This window comes from Notolepis coatsorum (genome assembly GCF_963971535.1).
Source record: "Notolepis coatsorum genome assembly, chromosome: 3".
Taxonomy (NCBI): Eukaryota; Metazoa; Chordata; class Actinopteri; order Aulopiformes; family Paralepididae; genus Notolepis; species Notolepis coatsorum.
This window is the reverse complement of record NC_140167.1, coordinates 194200636-194221442: the sequence shown is the minus strand read 5'-3', so window position 1 is coordinate 194221442 and position 20807 is coordinate 194200636. Positions and strand designations below refer to the sequence as shown.

General features: G+C 44.9%; 1 protein-coding gene across 1 annotated transcript in view; it reads right to left on the bottom strand.

Annotated features, from left to right (window-relative positions):
- LOC311224426 (RCC1 and BTB domain-containing protein 1-like) overlaps positions 1-20807 on the bottom strand; it is a gene marked incomplete at its 3' end in the record, with an annotated part of 66618 nt that overhangs the window by 10526 nt on the left and 35285 nt on the right. Inside the window, exons 6-10 of the mRNA XM_084309409.1 lie at positions 12130-12240; positions 11627-11769; positions 10677-10867; positions 3660-3786; positions 2007-2161 (exon numbers count right to left, since the gene is read on the bottom strand). Of these exons, the coding sequence (XP_084165535.1) occupies positions 2007-2161; positions 3660-3786; positions 10677-10867; positions 11627-11769; positions 12130-12240 (727 nt within the window). The remainder of the gene's footprint in view (positions 1-2006; positions 2162-3659; positions 3787-10676; positions 10868-11626; positions 11770-12129; positions 12241-20807) is intronic.

The window sequence follows — 20807 nt, the reverse complement described above, 5'->3', positions numbered from 1 at the left end:
TCCTCTACTCCCTGTACACACACGACTGTGTGGCTCAGCGGAGTAGCAATACAATCATCAAATTTGCTGACGACACAGTGGTGGTGGGCCTGATCTCTGCCAACGACGAGAGGGCCTACCTGGAAGAGGTCAAGGTCCTGGCGGGATGGTGCCAGGAAAACAGCCTCTCCCTGAACGTCAGCAAAACAAAGGAGATGATTGTGGACTTCAGGAGGTCGGGGGTCAAGGACTACAGCCCCCTCAGCATCGACGGGGCACCGGTTGAGAGAGTCAACAGCTTTAAGTACCTCGGAGCCTACATATCCGAGGACTTGACATGGACCACACACATTGACAGTGTTGTGAAGAAGGCACGACAACGCCTCTACTTCCTCAGGCGCCTAAGGAAGTTCCAAGTCAGCCAGAAGATCCTTAAGAACTTCTACTCATGTACAATAGAGAGCATCTTGACCGGCAACATCACCTCCTGGTTTGGGAATAGCACTGCACAAGACCGAAGCAGACTACAAAGAGTGACACGTTCAGCCGAACGCACAATTGGAGGGGGGCTCCCCACCCTCCAGAACATTTACAACAAGCGTTGCAAGGGCAAGGCTAAGAGAATCATTAAAGACTCCAGTCACCCGAACAACTGCCTCTTTGAACTGCTGCGGTCAGGCAAGCGATACCGGAGTCTCAAGGCGAGCACAGAAAGACTCAGAAGAAGCTTCTATCCCCAGGCCATCAGGCTGCTAAACGAACAATGAATGAACACTACACAACAACAACCACCAAACGCACATAGCACACACATCCACACGCACACACTCACTTTAAACAAACACACTGTAGCACCCACTCCACACACTTTATAGCACACACCCACTTTAAACAAACACACTGTAGCACCCACTCCCCACACTTTATATTTATGGATGAAGGATTGCACTACAACTCGTACACCTTACTGTAAATTGTACCTAAAATTGTACCTCATCCCATTTCTGCTTTGCACTAGATAGTACTGTACATTAGTACACTGCATAGTATTGTGTATTGTATATTATATGGTAACTCAGAACATTGTACATATGTCTATACCGAACACTGTGACCTCATTTTTCTTCTTCTAAATTCATGCTATATTATGTTATTATGTTATTTGATACTATCTTGTCTAGCACAGTCTCTGGAGCGTAACAGTAAGAAGCATTTTGTATGAAAGTATTCTGTACTTCTGTATGACAACTATTAAAGAACTTGAACTTGAACACTGTGGCTAGGTCCAAGAGCCCTGAGAGATGAGTTTACATACACATTAAAGCTGTGGCTGGGTCCAAGAGCCCGGAGAGACCAGTTTACATACACACTGTGGCTAGGTCCAAGAGCCCTGAGAGATGAGTTTACATACACATTAAAGCTGTGGCTAGATATAATCCAAGTCTCATTTATCCAGTCGTATGCTCAGTACTTCACAAACGTTTTTAGCATTTTTGCTGCCTTCAAATGGAACTTGTGAGTTTGTGGTCTCAACTTCAAGTGGGTTGAAGTCGTGAGGACACTGTTGCTAAGCAACTGGCCAATGTGTCTTGAAACCACTCAGGCTAACAATTTTCCACTTACAGCTTTCATATGGACTTCTTGTGAACCCGGAAAACACGTGTTCCATTTGAAGCAGAAATGTTTTCTTTATAATAAACATATGTTTTGATATCGTTTTGCTGTTGTTGAACCAAATCGCCATTCACTTAAATTATTTCTAAATTGTTTTGGATTCTAGGTTGTATGGACACATGAGAGAATATTCATGAATTCAAGGCATCACAGTGGAGAGTAATTGATTTACAAATGATTATTATTGGGTGAAGTGCTCCTTTAACGTTCCAATATCATTCAATATGATACGGCTAGTCCATCTTTGAGTTGGCTTAGTATGTCAATGTCATGTCCTGTTTACAGCAGCACTCACTGATGTAATCCTGACAACAATGGAGGCCCAGGATATGGTGCGTGTGTGTGGGACTGACCGATAGCATCTTCAGGGGGCAGCTCCACGTCGTCAGTGTACAGGAACTGCAGGAAGGAGCGGTACACAGGATAGGAGTACTGGCTTATCTCTATCACCTCCTCCATGTCCTCCGTCCAGTGAGACTGGAACAACATGGATCTGAAGTGTTCACACCTGCAGATAGAGCAGTTAGTAACATGATCAGTGTTCACACCTGTAGATAGATCAGTTAGTAACATGATCAGTGTTCACACCTGCAGATAGAGCAGTTAGTACCATGATCAGTGTTCACACCTGTAGATAGAGCAGTTAGTAACATGATCAGTTTTCAGTAGCTGTGGTGTTAAGTGAGATATTACAACATTAACATGGTGTTGTTTCCAGTAGCTGTGGTAAGCTGCAACGTCCCTCATATGGGACGTTTTTCAGATTTTTTGCAACCGGCACTTTGGCGACCCCTAGTGGCTCGGGTGTGCATATTTTGTAATACAATATATATATCGAATTGAAGACTTATTTGTTGCCTGTCGATAGCGACAAAATCCGACAAAATCCGTTCAGTGGTTCTCGAGTTACATGCCGGTATTTGAGGCTTGTGCAAAGTACACGTTATTGCGCAAAATACCACTCCCGACTCAGGCTGCAGTAGTTCCGTCAATCTAGATCCAATCTCGAAAATTATTGTGGATCGTTGTAACCAATGAGTGTGGCTTTCCAATGATACCCCACATGGGGATCTAAATAAAATAAACAAAAAACACGAGAAAACTGAGTTTTTCTTTGTACACAGTTTACCAAAATCACTCCTAATCACTCATCTCTGAATGGATCTTTATGAAATTTGGATATGTACTACATAAGGCTTCAGGCTATGGCGCCGTCTGGATTTGTAAGCCACCTTCTGGGGAAATACTACCTCTGGACTACTAACTACTACAGAAAAACTTGAGTAACAAGTTTTTTTTACAACTCAAGTTCAGACCTATGTTACTCTATTACGTTAGCACTAAAAGTGAATTTTTCTTCTGGAATCAGAAACTTCAGAATGTCATCTTTGAAAAGAGACCAGGCTCATGCATGTGCTATACGTATAAAGTACCGGTATGTTGTTTTGGTTTGCAAAAAAAGTATGCAGTCCTCAAGTTCAAGTTCAAAAATTGCCACTTTTCTGGCCGCTTGTTAGTGTGAGATTACAACATTAACATGGTGTTGTTTTCAGTAGCTGTGGTGTTAAGTGAGATATTACAACATTAACATGGTGTTGTTTTCAGTAGCTGTGGTGTTAAGGGAGATATTACAACATTAACATGGTGTTGATTTCAGTAGCTGTGGTGTTAAGTGAGATATTACAACATTAACATGATGTTGTTTTCAGTAGCTGTGGTGTTAAGTGAGATATTACAACATTAACATGGTGTTGTTTTCAGTAGCTGTGGTGTTAAGTGTGAGATTACAACATTAACATGATGTTGTTTTCAGTAGCTGTGGTGTTAAGTGAGATATTACAACATTAACATGGTGTTGTTTTCAGTAGCTGTGGTGTTAAGTGAGATATTACAACATTAACATGGTGTTGTTTTCAGTAGCTGTGGTGTTAAGTGTGAGATTACAACATTAACATGGTGTTGTTTTCAGTAGCTGTGGTGTTAAGTGAGAGATTTACAAACTTGACCTGATCTTCAGGACAGCTTTATGGACATGGATGTATTTGCCATCCACATTGAACTTGAGGTCTGTCGTCTCTGGTCTATCAAACTCTTTCTTTAGAGACTGCGCCACAGTCAGGAAGTCGTCATGCTCTTGAGGACAAAACCACAAACACAAGTAAAGGTGCTGTAAGTGGTATTTTTTTGTTAAAATAAGTGTTAAAATAGCTCTACATTCCGGTCAGTAACATGGGTCTGCCAGTCCCTCCGTTCTGCAGTAAACAGAAAATAAGTTCTGTTCCGTTAGGGGCTCTGCTTGGCATCACTACTGCACTATCTCGCATATGTGCACGCGCACTGAATAAAGACCACAAATGTACCTTTAATCCCAATATTTGTCTGACCACACCCCTCATCAGCTTACCTTCATAAGCAGGTGTGTGGTCACCTGCTCTCCTCCTTCTCGCTTTCACCACAAGGAAGAAGTGCCTCGGTAGATCCCCACACTTGACACCATGATGGAAGAAAGGATTAGGAGCAGCTTTGGGAAACAAGGATACGTTGACATCATATCTTTATTTTCTCTCTCACTATTTTCGAGAAAATACGGCGATATTGTCTTCGTACTGGAGTGTCTGGAAGATGATGATCATTCTAAAAACCCTCCACCGGTTTTCGTATTGGGAGCACGCCGCTGCATGCTTCTCAACTGCAGTTCCTTGCTGTGTTTGTTGGGGTGAAACCTGTCAGGCCACAGCTGAACTGTCGGACACGCCGCTGTTGTGAGAAGCGGTGGGTTTCAGGTTGGGTGAGTACTGTTGCTGGCGGGCTTCACTTGTCTGTTAGTGCTATGGGGGCTACTTGACAATGTTTATGGAAACCGGCCCCAGGCTAGGGTCCTTTGTTCAGCCACCTAGGCGACAGAAGGCCTTGGTCTGAAGACCATTATAGTTTTAACTAGTGGGCCGCGACCATTAACACTGGTGATCCCTGTGTGTTCTGGACGAGTGGATTCTCTCTGTCACCGTGTAGCCCCTTCTTTCATATCCAAATGAGAGTATTCCTTCACGAGGGGATATGTGCATGGATGTGCGATAGCGGCAGATCCATGTTCAAGTCAGCTACACAGGCCAGTTTGGTATTGTGCTGATTCCGTCGGGTGTTGGTAAAATCACCGTTGTAAAGCAGTGTTGACATCTTGTTTCTCTTTTCTCTTAAAAAGTGAGGAGAGGTTCAGAACGGCGGCCTGTCTGGGTGAGTGTTATGTCATTGTTTACATGTTCAGGTGATAGCTGCTTAGCTTACGGTTAGCCAGTCAGCTGTTAGCTGCTGCGTTAGCCTGCTGGGATCGCTGCATGGCCGGCTTAGGTTGGGCCTACTGTTAGCCAGTCAGCTGTTAGCTGCGGTGCTAGCATGTCGTGATCACTAGGTAACGTTAGCTTGCTGCTATAGGCCATGGCCTGGCGCGGGGTAGCTTTAGCTTCTCGCGCGCCGCCGTGAGCTCGCTTCTGGTCGCGTGCGCCGTTAGCTCGGCGTCGCGCGAGCAGGGGCAGTAGCGCCCGAACGGTTGGAGCGGCCGTTAGCTTGATGCTATTCTGTTGAACGTGCTTTGATTTTAACATGTTTTACACTCTTGACTACGACGTCATCCTTGACAGGGGATGTTTCGTCGACCCTGCCCTGAGCCAGGACGGCAAGGTTGCGTCAACAAAGAGGACTGTAGTGCGGGTTGGAGCGGCGACGCTGCCCGGTTCGAACAACACAGGAGCGGCTGTGTTCCTACGGTGTCTGTGACTGCACTTCGCTGATCTACGTTCCGGGTAGGACCAGGTTTGACCAGACCTTATAACACGTCTTCTGGTTTTACTTTTCTAAATGTATTGTGAATAACGATGTTTTTCCCAAAACGTGTGTTGCTGCAATGCATTTAGGATACGACGCGGGTTATGTGTGAGCTGTTTTTGTCACTGGCAGTTAGCTTCTCCGTGCAAATCGGGATGTAATGATCTGGTTGTTGTGTGAGAAACATCATGGTGTTTATATGTACCGTGTACTCACAACTAAGGTAACTAACCTATGAAGCTATGCTTGGTGACAAGTGAGTAAAAGAATGTTCTTTTCTCAGCCTGTGATGACAATGAACAGTGTGTTCACATATTAACAGGTTTTCCTGTTTTAACTGGCCGTATTGAGGGTAAAATAAGAGGATTGTGTTTCCCCCCGGTTCCCTGGGGACTTTTTCATCCTCCTATCAGACATGTTGTGCACTAATTGTGTCTTTTGTGTGGTAGGGATGCGATGTAACCCTTAGCTTGATTGCTGAGGTTGTGCTAAAACTGCTGGAGAAACTTTATTTTCCTAAAAGAAAAGATGGTTTGGTCGCTGTCGTGTGTGCTTAGCAAGGCCTGTGGCCGATACTAATCGAGAATTATGTATTCTCTCATTGTGAAAAACGGCGTTCCTCTGTTGAGTGTTTTTGCCATTTTTTGTAGGTGATGATGGGTTGTGTGTGTCATGTGACCTACAACTGGGTTGGACTGGCCACAGAAGCACATGTGTATGTTGGACCGGGGCTCTTAGAGCCCTCTCTATTTCTGTGTTTTTTCCTTAGTAAAAATCAGATAGCAGGTTAGCTCATGCGCTGTGTGGAGCTGTCAGACGCTTCATAGAGCTGACTATGACTGTGTCATATTCTCTTTTTGTCATTACATCGTATCATGGGTGTGGGGTCGTAAAGGGGTGAACTGGTAACCTTTCCTCTTCCCCTTGTTTCTGTCGGTCAGGGGTACACCCCCTGTCCTTCAAGGTTCCCGTCACGTGGCGGTTCGGCATGTTACGGGGGGGGGGGGGGGAGTTTCCTGGTCCCACGGCCTGGTATATTGGGCGTGTGTACCGCAGGAATTCCCCCACCATAGAGTACGTCACCGTGCGCGTCTCTGTTGGTAGGACTTCCGTGTGCTGTTCAGGTCCATGTGATGGATCTGTTTCAGGGGGGTGGTCAGGGCTCCTCCTCACCAAGCGCCTATTCGGGCCTTCTGTGAGTTCGGACTCCTTCTTCCATGTGAGGGAGCCTCCATCAGAGTACAGAGCCTTCCTCCTCAGATTGTCAAAGTGAGTGGACCCTCTAGAAGGTGTCCTGTTCTATTGTATATGTATTCGATTCAATTCGATTGTTGAGTGTGTATGGGTTCAGTGCCTCTTCCCCGGAGAGCCCTAAAACCAATTTTTTACATGGCTCAAGGTGCAATATATTCTTTTCAATCTGTACAGCTCGCGTGGGAAGTCTCTCTGGGGATCCCCGTTTCCTTCCTATAGGAGGGTGGTGGGATGTAAAAATGTGAAAAATGTTTACCCCTGGCTGTGTAGACTGGGATACATACTGTTGATGCTTCCTTCTTTTCTATTAAAAAAGTGTTGGAGTTAGGAAGTGTCACACCCCTCTTGTCGTTCCCCTGGGCGCCTTGGGGATTCAATGACAGGTCTAAATAGCCTGTTCATTGATGGGGGTGTGTCCCGACGCACGTATAGTGCTAGCTCGCTGTAAACAGGCGACTGACTGGCGCGCCTTGGTTGCTTGGGGTTAAAACGGCGTTTTTATGAAGCAACTGAGATGGGGGTTTTTCCTCTTCCGACAACCTAATCCCACGACCTGGGATGGTTTTCGACGGATTCTCGTTCATGTCTGGGGGATGATGACGGAATGGATCTGAACATATGTAGAGGGGTCTCACGCCCTTGGGGTGGGCCACCAGGCGCGGTTCGCCCGAACGTCTGGGTGGCGCCTTCTTTTCATGTTAAGATCGACACGCATATCTGCCCTTTCTCCTGGAGTAGGCATGTCGGCGTGGTTAGGGCACGGGACTGGTTCTGGTCACGCTGGTCCGGATCAGTTGAACCCGTTGTCCGCCGGGGATGCAGATCTGCTGTTCTGGTACCCTGAGGGACTTGGGCTTTTTTCAGGGGGAAAAATGCCAGGTCGGTCCGGGTGTCACAGGGTTAAGCGCTATGGAGATCCTGGTTGGGTACGTTTTTACTCAGCACTGTCATAATGGCTTACGGCCATGACATTCTGTACACGCTCGATCTCGTCGGATCTCAGCCGCTACACAGGTTGGTCCTGGTTAGTACTTGGTTGGGAGACCGCCTGGGAATACCAAGTACGGTGTGCTTAGGGGCTGGTTCTCCATTCTTTTTCGCTCCTCTCTCACGCATGGCGAAGAGGGGCCTGTTGGGGTGGTCTTTGACCTCCTCTGGTGACCCTGTGCTTCCCGTATCGCCAGGCCCGGTCCGAGGTAATGTTCGTCGACCCGTAGGCCTGGGTTAACCCTTTTTTGAAAACTGAGACACTTGTACTGCGGTATAGCCGGTGTATACCCGCAGGTGTGTTTTGGAGTTTTTTCTTGAGGGGTTATAGGAACAACCACCGCATTGGGTAACGCCAAGGTGGTTGATTCCCTGGTGTGTTGGAGCAGTGTCAACTCTCGGGTTCACCGGTTGAGGGTGCCCCTGCACGTTCATGACGTCTGCCAATCGTGTCAGCCTTCTCTGCCTCAACCCCTCTGGGTGGGGGTTTTTAAATGGAGGCTTGGTCATGCAACAACGCCAGCATACGCCCCTTCCGCCGGGGCGGCTGTGTTCAGCTGTCCCCTCTGGCGCCTGTCTCGTCCGCAGTCTCCAGGCTAGGGTTAACAGCCTGTTGCCTGGTTTTTCCCCGGTGCGCTGCCTGCTTCCGTTGGTTAACCTTTTTTGTGTGCTTACGGCCATGCTGACTGCCTGTTCTGCAGGGTCAGTGTGCCAGGCGGTGTACTATTGGGGGGACAGGGCCCGCTCGGCTTACGGCCATACCAACCTGAACACGCCCGATCTCGTCCGATCTCGGAAGCTAAGCAGGTTCTGGCCTGGTTAGTACTTGGATGGGATACCGCCTGGGAATACCAGGTGCAGTAACTGAGGGGCCTTTGTCCGAATATGCTGGCGATGTGGGGGGCGGGGCACTACGTGCCCACCTGGTGGGGTCTTGATGCTGGCATCATGGACTTCTCCGGGCCCCCATTCCAGGGAGTCCAGTCCTTTTGGTGGGTCTGGGTCTTCCTTCGCGCTCCGCTGCTACGGCCTTGCCACGGGGTTGGGTTTGCCCTTGACCCCGTGATTCTGGGGGCAGTAACGAGGTTGTTCCTCCGTTCGTTCCCGGGTGGCATGCGGGTTGTGCGTGTGTGTAGTCGTGGGGTCAAGCCACGGTCTGCTCACCCTGTGCGTTGAGTTGCTTGAGTGCCTCTTCGCACGGTCGGGTCCGTCGCCCTCCCGTGAAGCCCCTAATAGGGGGGATGCCCTCCATTAGGGGGGGTCGGGGGGGCTCGGCCCTCCCTGTTCTGATGGTTGTGGGGGGCTGTCAGCGGGGTGTATTTGTCAGCCAGCGGCTCCGCTTGGCCTCCCCTTGTGCAGTAGTGATGCCAAGCAGAGCCCCTAACGGAACAGAACGTTAGGTTATGGCTATAACCAAGTTCTGTTAGTTAGGGGTGACGCTTGGCATCAGACGGCCGCTGCAGCCCTTGACCTCACCTTGTGGTGAAAGCTTGGGAAGGAGGAGAGCAGGTGACCACACACCTGCTTATGAAGGTAAGCTGATGAGGGGTGTGGTCAGACAAATATTGGGATTAAAGGTACATTTGTGGTCTTTATTCAGTGCGCGTGCACATATGCGAGATAGTGCAGTAGTGATGCCAAGCGTCACCCCTAACTAACAGAACTTGGTTATAGCCATAACCTAACGTTTTCTGGTATCCCTTCCCACTTTATCCAATCAGGAGAGAGAACCCTTGATATGTGTACATATTTCAAGAAATCTTGCCAAGTCAAATTTGCTTACTGCACTGGTAGATTATTTTACTTTGTTTCAAGGATTGGATCACATTAGCTTAAAACTCGTTTTTATTTCTTATTTTTGCAGTGTGGAGTTCTCTCTCCTGGTTGCGTCTATTCTTTTACTAACGGATTTCCAGTTCCGCGTTCGCGTTCTGCGATCTGATTGGCCACTGACGTTTCTGGTGCGATCTGATTGGCCACTGACGTTTCTGGTCATGTGACATGTGCGCCCAATTGCGTGACGCGCCCATTTCCGCCTCGAACAGCAGCAAACTACCTAACGCCTAGTTTATCACTGGTTAAGCTTAGGCGACTCTTTCGAAGTTGGTTAAGGTTAGAGTTTGGAATCAGGGCTGGTGTTCTATCGCCTTGCTCTAAGACAAACTCTAACCTTAACCAACTTCGAAAGAGTGCCTAAGCTTAACCGGTGATAGAACTTGCCGTCACACGATTGGCGCGACCAGAAACATCAGTGGCCAATCAGAGCGCAGAACGCGAACGCGTAACTGGAAATCCGTTAGTAAAAGAATTCAGGCCTCCTGGTTGGATAAAGTGGGAACGGGATACCAGAAAATGTATTTTGTGTTTACTGGTCAGGGTTGTAGCCAATGAGTGTAGCTTGCCAATGATACCCCACGTGGGGGTGTGCGAATAAGGGATCTAGGTGAAAGGTGATGAGCGAAAACCAGAAGTGAATTGAATTGGTTTGGATGAGGAAATGGAAAAATGGAGAGCTTTTTTCTTGGCACACCGTTTACCCGGATCTCTCTAGAAGACTCATTTCTGAATGGATTTTTATAGAATTTGGACCTGTACTACATAAGACTTCAGGCTATGGATTGGCAGTGTTTTCCAGCTTATACCAATTTCTTGTTATATATTTCTTGGGAATATTGCAACAACCACAGAAAAATGTGAGTACACACAAGTTCAACTCAAGTTCAGCCCTATGTTACTCTATATTTCATTAGCACTAAAAGTGATTTTTCTTTATTGTGTAAGAAACTTCGGAATGTTATCTTTCAAAAGAGACCAGGCTTATGCATGTTCTATAAGCATAAAGTATAAAGATAAGCTTTTCAAAAAAAGTATGCAGTCCTCAAGTTCAAGTAAAAAAAAAAGCACATGTTAAGAGTGGCGGAGAAGCCACGGTGAAGAGATACGGAGATGCCAGGTCTTACCCACAGAGAGCAGCCGCCACATTACGGAGGGCGTGGCGAAGCAGGCGAAGACGTCGTCGGTGCAGGTGAGGTGTGTGAGGCGGGGCAGCAGCACGGTCTGGCCCCGGCACTGACCCCACACGTACACCTGGCCGCTCTGGCTCCTGGCGGCCGACGTGTGCGTGGAGTGACAGGCGGCGATCTCTACGATCCTGTTGAGGTCCGGAAGAGAAGGTGGCAGTGAGCGTGTTGAGCGTATGAAATAGGGGAAGGAGGAAATCAGTGTGTGTGTGTGATTCAGATTCCTTTATTGTCACGTCAATCAGTACTTTACAGCAAAAGATAGTGAAATTCACTTTGTTGAGGTTGCTCAACCATAGCAGCATCCAATAATATAAATAAAATAAAATTTGCATAGAATAAGATAAAAATAAAAAAAATAAAGATGACTATGTACAGTTCTAAAAAGTGTGCAGTGCAGATAATAGATATTATACATTTAAATAAATACCGTACTGAAGTGTTGTTCTTATTTTAAAGGAACACGCCGACATTATGGGAAATGCGCTGGATGGATACCAATTTGCTCTCTGTGCGTTCAGTAGAACGCTCTCCGGCTGCAAGCTAGCCTAGTTTAGCACAAATGAATAGTAGTGGATACGGGTTGGCCAAAAACACCTCTCCTGAAGTTAGTGATTTCAAATAGTGAAATCTGTATCTGCGCAAAAGGAAAAAAAAGAAAAAGAAGAAACAGAAAAGGAAAGCCTCCCATCTGTCTAGAGCTAGTGTAGTATGGTGTAGACAGTCGTGTAGAGTCGTGTCGTGTTGTGTAGTGCAGTGTGGTGTAGTGTGGAGTCGTGTCGTGTGGTGTAGTGCAGTGTGGTGTAGTGTGGAGTCGTGTCGTGTGGTGTAGTGCAGTGTGGTGTAGTGTGGAGTCGTGTCGTGTCTGGTTTGACCACAGTCTCTTTCACCTCTCATTCTCAGTCATTATCTGCACTGGGTTGCGTTGGTCGCTCTTGTTGCCGGTGCCCAGTTGGCCATAAGTGTTGGCACCCCAAGCAAAGAGAAGCCCTTCATCTGTCAGCGCCAGGGAGTGGGCATAGCCAGACACAATCTGGAGGACAACACAAGAGAAGGAGCATGAAACATGACTAGCCCAGTTTAAAGGAACACTCCAACATTATGGGAAATACACTCAGTTGCCATCTTCCCCAGAGTCAAATGGGAAGATTGATATCAGGCTAGCTGCTCCCTACTGCTCCCAAGTCTGAGGCGAACTCAAATGTGAGCCGTAGTCTTGAGTTTCATTCATTTCAGCTGGAGTTAATTTAGTTGGATGAGGCATATGAAAGCACCACGACACACCCAATTTAAAACGATCCAATTGCATTTGCATATGTGTTCTCAAAACATCTTGCAAGTAGGCGGTTTTCTTTTCATTCCAGCATTTCAACAGTAAATTTGCACCTCTCACCTGTTGCACACATAAGCCCTGCAGGGCCACCAGGTGACGGGGAGACAGCTGTAAGTGGTAAGCATTAGCCAATCCAAGCTGCCCGTTTTCATTGCACCCCCAAACGTACACCTGGGAGACATAAACAAAGACCATCGTGTAAACCAGGGGTGCCCAACCGTTTTTGAACCAATATCTACTTTTTAATTTACCACCTAGCCGAGAGCTACCAGCCAAAATTGTATATTGTACGCCGTCATTTGAGGCTTTATAAAAGCAGCATAATGAACACAAATCTGTCAGTGCCGAGTCCGACCTCATCTTAAATAACAAACAGCATTGCTTGTTGTAGTTAACAAGGAGAGGCAGAGTTGATTTTGCAAAAAAAAAAAAAAAAAAAAAATTATAATCTAATTTTATTAATCGAGATCTACTTGTAATCAGCCCGCGATCTACCTGTCGATCGCGATCGACTGGTTGGGCACCACTGCACTGAGACGGACGTCAGCCTGTCAGTTCTATCGCTCCAGAGACACACAGGAACGCTGAACGGCCGAAGCACCATGAACTGTTTTATTTTGTAGCGAGCAGGATGCCTGGGTGTTCACACCATGAAGAGCAGGAGCCTGGCTGTTCACACCATGAAGAGCAGGAGCCTAGCTGTTCACACCATGAAGAGCAGGAGCCTGGCTGTTCACACCATGAAGAGCAGGAGCCTGGATGTTCACACCATGAAGAACAGGAGTCTGGCTGTTCACACCATGAAGAGCAGGAGCCTGGCTGTTCACACCATGAAGATCAGGAGCCTAGCTGTTCACACCATGAAGAGCAGGAGCCTGGATGTTCACACCATGAAGAGCAGGAGTCTGGCTGTTCACACCATGAAGAGCAGGAGCTTGGATGTTCACACCATGAAGAGCAGGAGCCTGGATGTTCACACCATGAAGAGCAGGAGCCTGGATGTTCACACCATGAAGAGCAGGAGCCTGGCTGTTCACACCAGCAAAGCAGGAGCCTGGCTGTTCACACCATGAAGAGCAGGAGCCTAGCTGTTCACACCATGAAGAGCAGGAGCCTGGCTGTTCACACCATGAAGAGCAGGAGCCTAGCTGTTCACACCATGAAGAGCAGGAGCCTAGCTGTTCACACCATGAAGAGCAGGAGCCTGGCTGTTCACACCATGAAGAGCAGCAGCCTGGCTGTTCACACCATGAAGAGCAGGATGCCTGGCTGTTCACACCAGAAGCCATCTCTCCATACTGGTCAATAGGGCTGTCTTAAATACTTTGAAGCTTTGTTCGATGGGTATATATTCGAATATGAAAATAAAATGCAAATATATATTTAAAAAAAAAATCATGGTATTCATATTTCACCCACGGAGTCTTGGGTGATGCTGTCTGAGCCATCACAACTCTGCAACGCTTCAATACCGCCACCTGGTGGCCGATCGGCGAGTTGCCAAACCGGAAGTGCCCATTGTAGCTTGGTCCGTCCCCTATTTTCGTCCGGCCACTCGCTTATCGTCCCGGGGCTCAATACAGACACCGTCGATATGGATCTTTGCCATAACTCAATAATCAACATGATTTGGACGTGTATTAGTAATATACAAACCGGAAATGGATCGCATCGATCAACATCCCATAATTGGGATCTGTTTGCTCCACTCTCATCGCCCAACGCTACGAGGAGACTGGGGTGAGTTTCAGCGTTTTTCTTTACCATTTTCGATACAAACTGCTCTGATCAATATATCACCCATACTACATAAATCATTTAACATCGGTCATTGAATTATAAACGACCCCCCCCCCCCCCTCCGTTCACCCGCAGATGACCAGTCATGACGTTTAGGACCATGTACAGTTGAAATTTTTAATATAACGTTGATCGTATCAAACTGCATTTGATCATCTAATATATGCATTTATGCCTATATCTCACGTTCTATGAAATACTGCAGAAAACAATAAAAACATATTTATACTCTAGACCAGGGGTGGCCAACCCGCGGCTCGCGAGCCGCATGCGGCTCTTTGCCCGTCAATGTGCGGCTCTTCCATCCATAAAAAAAAATAAAAAAAAATAAAATTTTTTTTTTTTTTTTTTTTTTTACTCTTTTTTTTTTTTTTTTTTTTTATGTCACTCATTCCATAAGGACGTAGAATAAACATTTACAATTTTTTTTTAAATGGTCCATTTGCATGTTCTTGGTATCTGAATCTAGGGACATATATGGATCAGTGTCAGAAATAGTGTGTCTGTTACTAGGCTTGAGTAAATTGTAATGAACCAAAGGAGAATATCAATTCTATTTAAAAAAAAAATTATCTTTGACTGTAAATAACACCATGCTAAAATTGACCAGACCTGAAAAATCTAAGCAAATGAATAAAGGGAAGATGATTAAACAGAAGGTTTTGTAGATACAGTACTGAATTCTGCCATCTTTTTTATAATGTAAATTTCTCCACCATTCTTCATCATATTGCAACACCGTTTTTTGCAAGACGTTCACAGAAAGGTAGAGAAACTAACTGCGTTCTGTTTTATGGCAATAACGTTCAGGTTTGTGGGAGATAATCCCAAAAAATAAGAGAAATTAAAAAGTAAATCCAGAAGTCAGATGATTGACAGGGGCTGGTGTGAGCTGGGTAGGGTAGTTTTTCGAAATTTGAAAGCCCTGAGTCTCTTCCTTCAAAAGACTACACTCACTTTTGGCTGTGCCACTTCCTCCTGTCAATATGCGCCGGTTTCCGACTCAATGCCCTGAGATTTCTATAATCTTATATTTCACTAATAACAGTTAAAATAATTGGTAAACAAACATAATGCTGAAAATATACACTTTTACTGTATATCTCGGGCTTAAGAGGTTAACCCTGTGAGGCCCAAATTAAAAAGAAATTAGCAACTTCAGAGGCCAGAGGGTGGGACATATAAACACATTTACTATCAAATAGCATTGTGAGGCTGAACAACAGGACCAATTGACTATACATGTGCTTAAAGGGGAACTATCTTATAAATGGCTTTTTTCAGTGTTTACCATTGTTTCTTAGCTATGTGGACTTATATTAATAGGATATATGTCTCTAATTCTCATATTGGCGAATTCTTCCAATTCTCCTCTCACAATATTCACCCTCACTGAACTGAGTCATCTGAAAATGTGCATATCTGTGATGTCAGAGATTTCTCAGCTGCATAATAATGTGGCAGTTGATGTGGCAGTTGGCACCAGGCCACACAGTGGTTGGAGCCCAGCCTCAAAACGGCTTAAGATCTTGAGGTAGAAAAATGCGGTTTTTAGTACTTGATTAGAAATACAAAACAATGCATTTTTTTTGAAAAAAACCTAGGTGTTCCATAGACTCACAGGAATTGTGTAAAAGTGCCCAAATAGTGAAAGAAATAGTAAAATAGTTCCCCTTTAACATTTTTTAAATAAACATTATTTTTTTAAATGGCTAAAAGTGATTTTGTAATTTTGCAACCGTGGGTCTCACAGGGTACTTTTAACCCTGTGAGGCCCAAATAAAAAAGACATTAGCAGGCCAGAGGGTGAGACCTATAAACACATGAAGGGTGCCGTGACTGAAAAAAAAGGTTGAGAAACGCTGGTATATGGTGTGGCTCTTTGTGGTACCACAGTCATTTTTTTGTGGCTCTTAGTCTCTGACTGGTTGGCCACCCCTGCTCTAGACGGTATTTTAGTATGAATGTGTGAATGAAAAAGTAAAATGTTCCTATATCCTGAACGATAGATAATTGATGTTGAATGGGCCATAGTAATGTCAATTTAGCAATACAATTTAAAAAGTTATAGCCCTGCAAAGAAGGTGAACATCTCCATAGACTTATAGCGCTGGCAGAGAGGGTACAATGATGGGTACAATGCCCGGCAGAGAATGGGTTAACTACAACAAGCAATGCTGTTTGTTATTTAAGATGAGGTCGGACTCGGCACTGACAGATTTGTGTTCATTGTGCTGCTTTTATAAAGCCTCAAATGACGGCTTACAATATTTCATGAAAGCAAAGTGTTTCGTTTGTCTAAGATTTAAAAAGGTTTAAACTTTACAGCACTGACAAAGTTGAACAAAGTGCACAAGTCCCACAACATAAAAAAAAAAAAAAAGTACATTTTTTTTGTATCTCGAAGCTTCAAATTAAAATCGAATCTCGGCCCAGAAGCTTCGAATTCCAAAAAAAAATCGAAGGTCAGCCCTACTGGTCAACAACAAGAGATTCTGCTCCTCTGCTCCATTCACATACAGAGGTGCTCGCAAACTCGCAGAAAAAAACAAGAGTAGACCATACGCCCGAAACTATCACTGAAGCACTCGAGTAACGAGGTTTGAACGGGGGTGTTAACCAATTGTTCTTCCCGGTGCTTCCACGCGCCCCGTGTCTCCCGGGGTGTCAGACACGGTATAACCTGGTGGGCACTGGGCACCACTCACCTCACCGTTGTCCAGCAGCGTCGTGTTCGAGTTAAAACAAAGAGCGGCGTATTGGAGAGACCTATCACCAAGCTTTGTTTGCTCCTGGAAGAAGCAACATCTTGACATTGAATCAGCGGACTCATCGACACCTACACACATACTGATTGACACCGATCATTGAACAATGCAGACTCTCAAGAAGAGCAAGAAACGCATGGACTTTGAAAACCCGTAAAAAAGAATATGTATATAAACTAGTTTTCATGGTAATTGCTGCTTATATTATATGGGCTCCATTTCTATTGATAATTGCCTTGCTTGGCAATTAGGGGCCGGTGTGTTGGAGCCATTCTATTGTGTTCTTAGTGTATCTATCATTTGTTTACATTTTGTTTCTGCCCCTCTGTAGTCATTTACCCCACCTAGTATCCAAAGGCCGGTAGTGCATGTAGAGAGTGGGGGGCGGGGACTCTTGGAATCTCAAGAGTTCCATCCTAGAGGCTAATCTCTCCTGTGACAAAATGGCATCCAATGTAATAAAAAAAGTCAACCAACGAACTCGATTCTTGTACCGGATCTCCTCTCTGGTAAACAAGAATACCCTGAAGACTCTGGCAGGAGCACTCATTCAGGGGTACTACGACTATGCTTGCACCTCATGGTACCAAAGCACCTCAAAGGCGCTAAAAACAAAATTACAAACATCTCAAAACAAACTGGTCAGACTACTGCTTGACCTTACTCCTAGAACCCACCTCACCCCTGCCCACTTTGACAACCTAGGATGGCTTAGAGTAGACGACAGAGTACAGCAACTTGCAATGGGCCTGGTCTACAAGATACACTACACGACCAAGGTACCCATGTACATGTCAAAATACTTCCCAAAGGTCAGTGAATACCACGATCACAACACCAGAGGGAGCTCCACAAATCATGTTAAACCCAGATTCGGCTCAAATAAGGGACTAAACACGTTTCGCAATTATGCCACATCAATGTGGAACGCCCTACCCAAAGCTGTAAAGGAATGTGGATCACTACCCACTTTCAAAACCTCTCTCAAGGGACACCTACGGGAGACTGCAATTCAACACTGGCCCCTGTAAATATCCTAACCCAACCCCCTCCAATGTACAGTCATTTACCTAGTATGGTTTTGTCAATAGTCCAATGTACAATTTTGTTTGTTTGTACAGTGTCTCCTCCCCCCCCCCCTCAATGTACAGTTTTGCTTGTTTATACAGTGTGCCCCCCCCCCCCAACCACCTCCAATGTAAATTACCCAGTATGGTTGTCAATATCCCAATGTACCCAACCCCCCCCACCCAACCTCCTCCAATGTACAGTTTCTACGTCAAATGTATATACTCCCTTTTCTTGACTCCTTCTGTATCACAAACAGTACTGTATTTGCAAATCTGGTATGTCATAAATGTATAGATGTAGCAGTACTGACTATCTGTATGTCATGTATGTCATATATGTCCTGATGAATTGAAAATGGGGGACCCTGATGTAAACAAGACGAAAGTCTTTCTCTGGTCTGCATCCCCTTAACAATTGTGTGTATTGAGCTGTACTGTATTGTACCCATTCTGCAATCTGTTAATAAAGTTTTCAATCAATCAATCAAAACTCAGGTGGTTTAATGAGCAGGAAGATAAGGCCTAGGCATGGTAAAAAAATTTGGTGAAGGTGCCAGGTCATACATTTTTCTTTAAACCACATCAGTGTTAGAATACTATTATTTATGAGTATTGGAATCGTTCTTTTGGTGTTTTATTTAGATGCTTAAAATAAATCTATAATTTAATTCATAATACCTTGGATCTCGTTTTGGATTTTTTGGAATGTGCGTGTTAAAGACACTACCTGGTTGACCTACAAGAAGCCATTACATTAAAGTTTAAAGAAAAATTCTACCATGGATGGAATTCCACACAATGGAGTTGAACTTGGAACAATAGACAACAATGAAAACAGTGAGTAAATCAAGGACAACAATGAAAACAGTGAGTAAATCAAGTTAATAAAGAACCAAAGATGCTCATCTACTGTCTACCATTCATCTGTTGTTGGAAGCAAGTGTTTTGAAGCTCAATGGAGATCATGATGTCACAACTGTGAATTAATTTACAAGTAAATCAAGTTAATGAAGAACCAAAGATGCTCATCTACTGTCTACCATTCATCTGTTGTTAACAGCAAGTGTTTTGAAGCTCAATGGAGATCATGATGTCACAACTGTGAATTAATTTACAAGTAAATCAAGTTAATGAAGAACCAAAGATGCTCATCTACTGTCTACAAGTCATCTGTTGTTGGAAGCAAATGTCACAAATGTCACAGAATCATGATGTCACAACTGTGAATGGATTTACAAGTAAAGCCTCACTGGAAATGCTGTATTGAATTGGATGTTTGGAACAAAGAGCTGTGACTGGAAATCAAAATGGCCGATAGGGATGGCTTTCACATTTGAACCGATACCGGTACCGGTACCTGTGAATCGATACCGGTACCCAACGGTACCTTTTTTCTGTACTTTAGTCTCAAGAAATTTAATTTACCTACATCAGTTGTAAAAAAAAAAATCCAAACTTCAAATAACTACAATTTCGACAGTTTTCGGCTCGTCATTGCTCCGACTGCTTTGTTGTTGAATCAAGTCAAATCCTAGGTAAGCATATATTGTGCGTGTGAACGTTGACATGAAAAAAAAATAAAAATAAAAAATTAAAAAAAAAAATTAATAAAAAAATTAATTTTTTATTTTATTTTTATTTTTTTTTCGGTTTCTCACTTGATTCGATACTCGGTAGTACCGACGTGTTTCGGTTCGGTACTGTAATGTCCATGGTTCATATAGTTGACTTTATGTTCATAATGTTCAGTGAGCTTGGTAATGTTTAGTTCTGACCTATAGAGGGCGCTCTATGTTTTACTCCTCAAGAGCGAGACACTCAGGTGATCTTGTCAGTGCACTACGGAGAAGCAGCGGGAGTATTGTGATTTGTGGTAGTTCTAGCCATAACAGCAGGAATGTGTCTGGAAGCTTGAAGACGTTCATAAAGAGTCAAACCAGGAATCAATGTGTCGGAGCCTTCATTCTAAAACTTTACACTGGCAATGGCAAACTACAGCGCCCGATTCATAAAGGATTTTGCCACTATAACTCAACCCTTGCGAGACCTGACAAGGAAATCTGCTCATTGGACGTGGACCGAAGAACACCAGAGGTCTCTTAATGAGATGAAACGCAGCCTTACTAGTGACGCTGTGATGACCTACTTTGACCCACACAAACTAACTGAACTGGTTGTTGATGCAAGCCCAGTAGGTCTTGGGGCTGTATTGGCACAAAGGAACAGTCCAAATGAGCCGGCCAGAGTGATAAGCTATGCAAGTAGAGCACTGTCCCCCATTGAACAAAAGTATTCACAGACAGAACGTGAGGCCCTTGCTATTGTCTGGGGCTGTGAACATTTTCACATATACCTCTATGGTGCAGCCTTCACACTTGTCAGTGATCACAAACCATTGGAATGGATTTTCAATAACCCCAAATCCAAACCACCTGCTCGTATAGAGCGCTGGAGCCTGCGTCTGCAACCATACAACTACACAGTCTGTTACAAGGCTGGCAAAGACAACCCGGCGGATTACATGTCGCGCCACCCGGCACAGGTATCACACATCTCTCACGCTATGTCAGACGACGAAAGACAAGCTGAAGAATACATAAACTTTGTCACTGAAAATGCTGTACCCAAGGCAATGACACTGGCGGAAATTCAGGATGCAACCACAACTGATCCCACTCTACGTGAAGTAATTCGACTCATTAAAGATGACTCTTGGAGGTTGCTGTCTGACAAACGGGACTCTATTGATGGAGTTGACAGATCTGCTCTTGTGTCATTCAAGAAAATAAAAGATGAACTGACAGTGACTGCTAATGGTGACACTGTACTGCGTGGCACAAAGATTGTCGTCCCCCACTCTTTACAAGTCAGAGCAATATCACTTGCACATGAAGGCCACCAGGGGGTGGTAAAAACTAAGAAGCTGATCAGGGAGAAAGTCTGGTTCCCTGGAATTGACAAGCAAGTGGAGGCAATGATAGCTGGCTGCATCCCATGTCAGGCTGTTGTGCCCAACCACACACAAGAACCCCTCTGCATGTCTGAACTGCCATCGTCACCATGGGAAAAGGTTAGTGTTGATTTCTGTGGTCCATTCCCC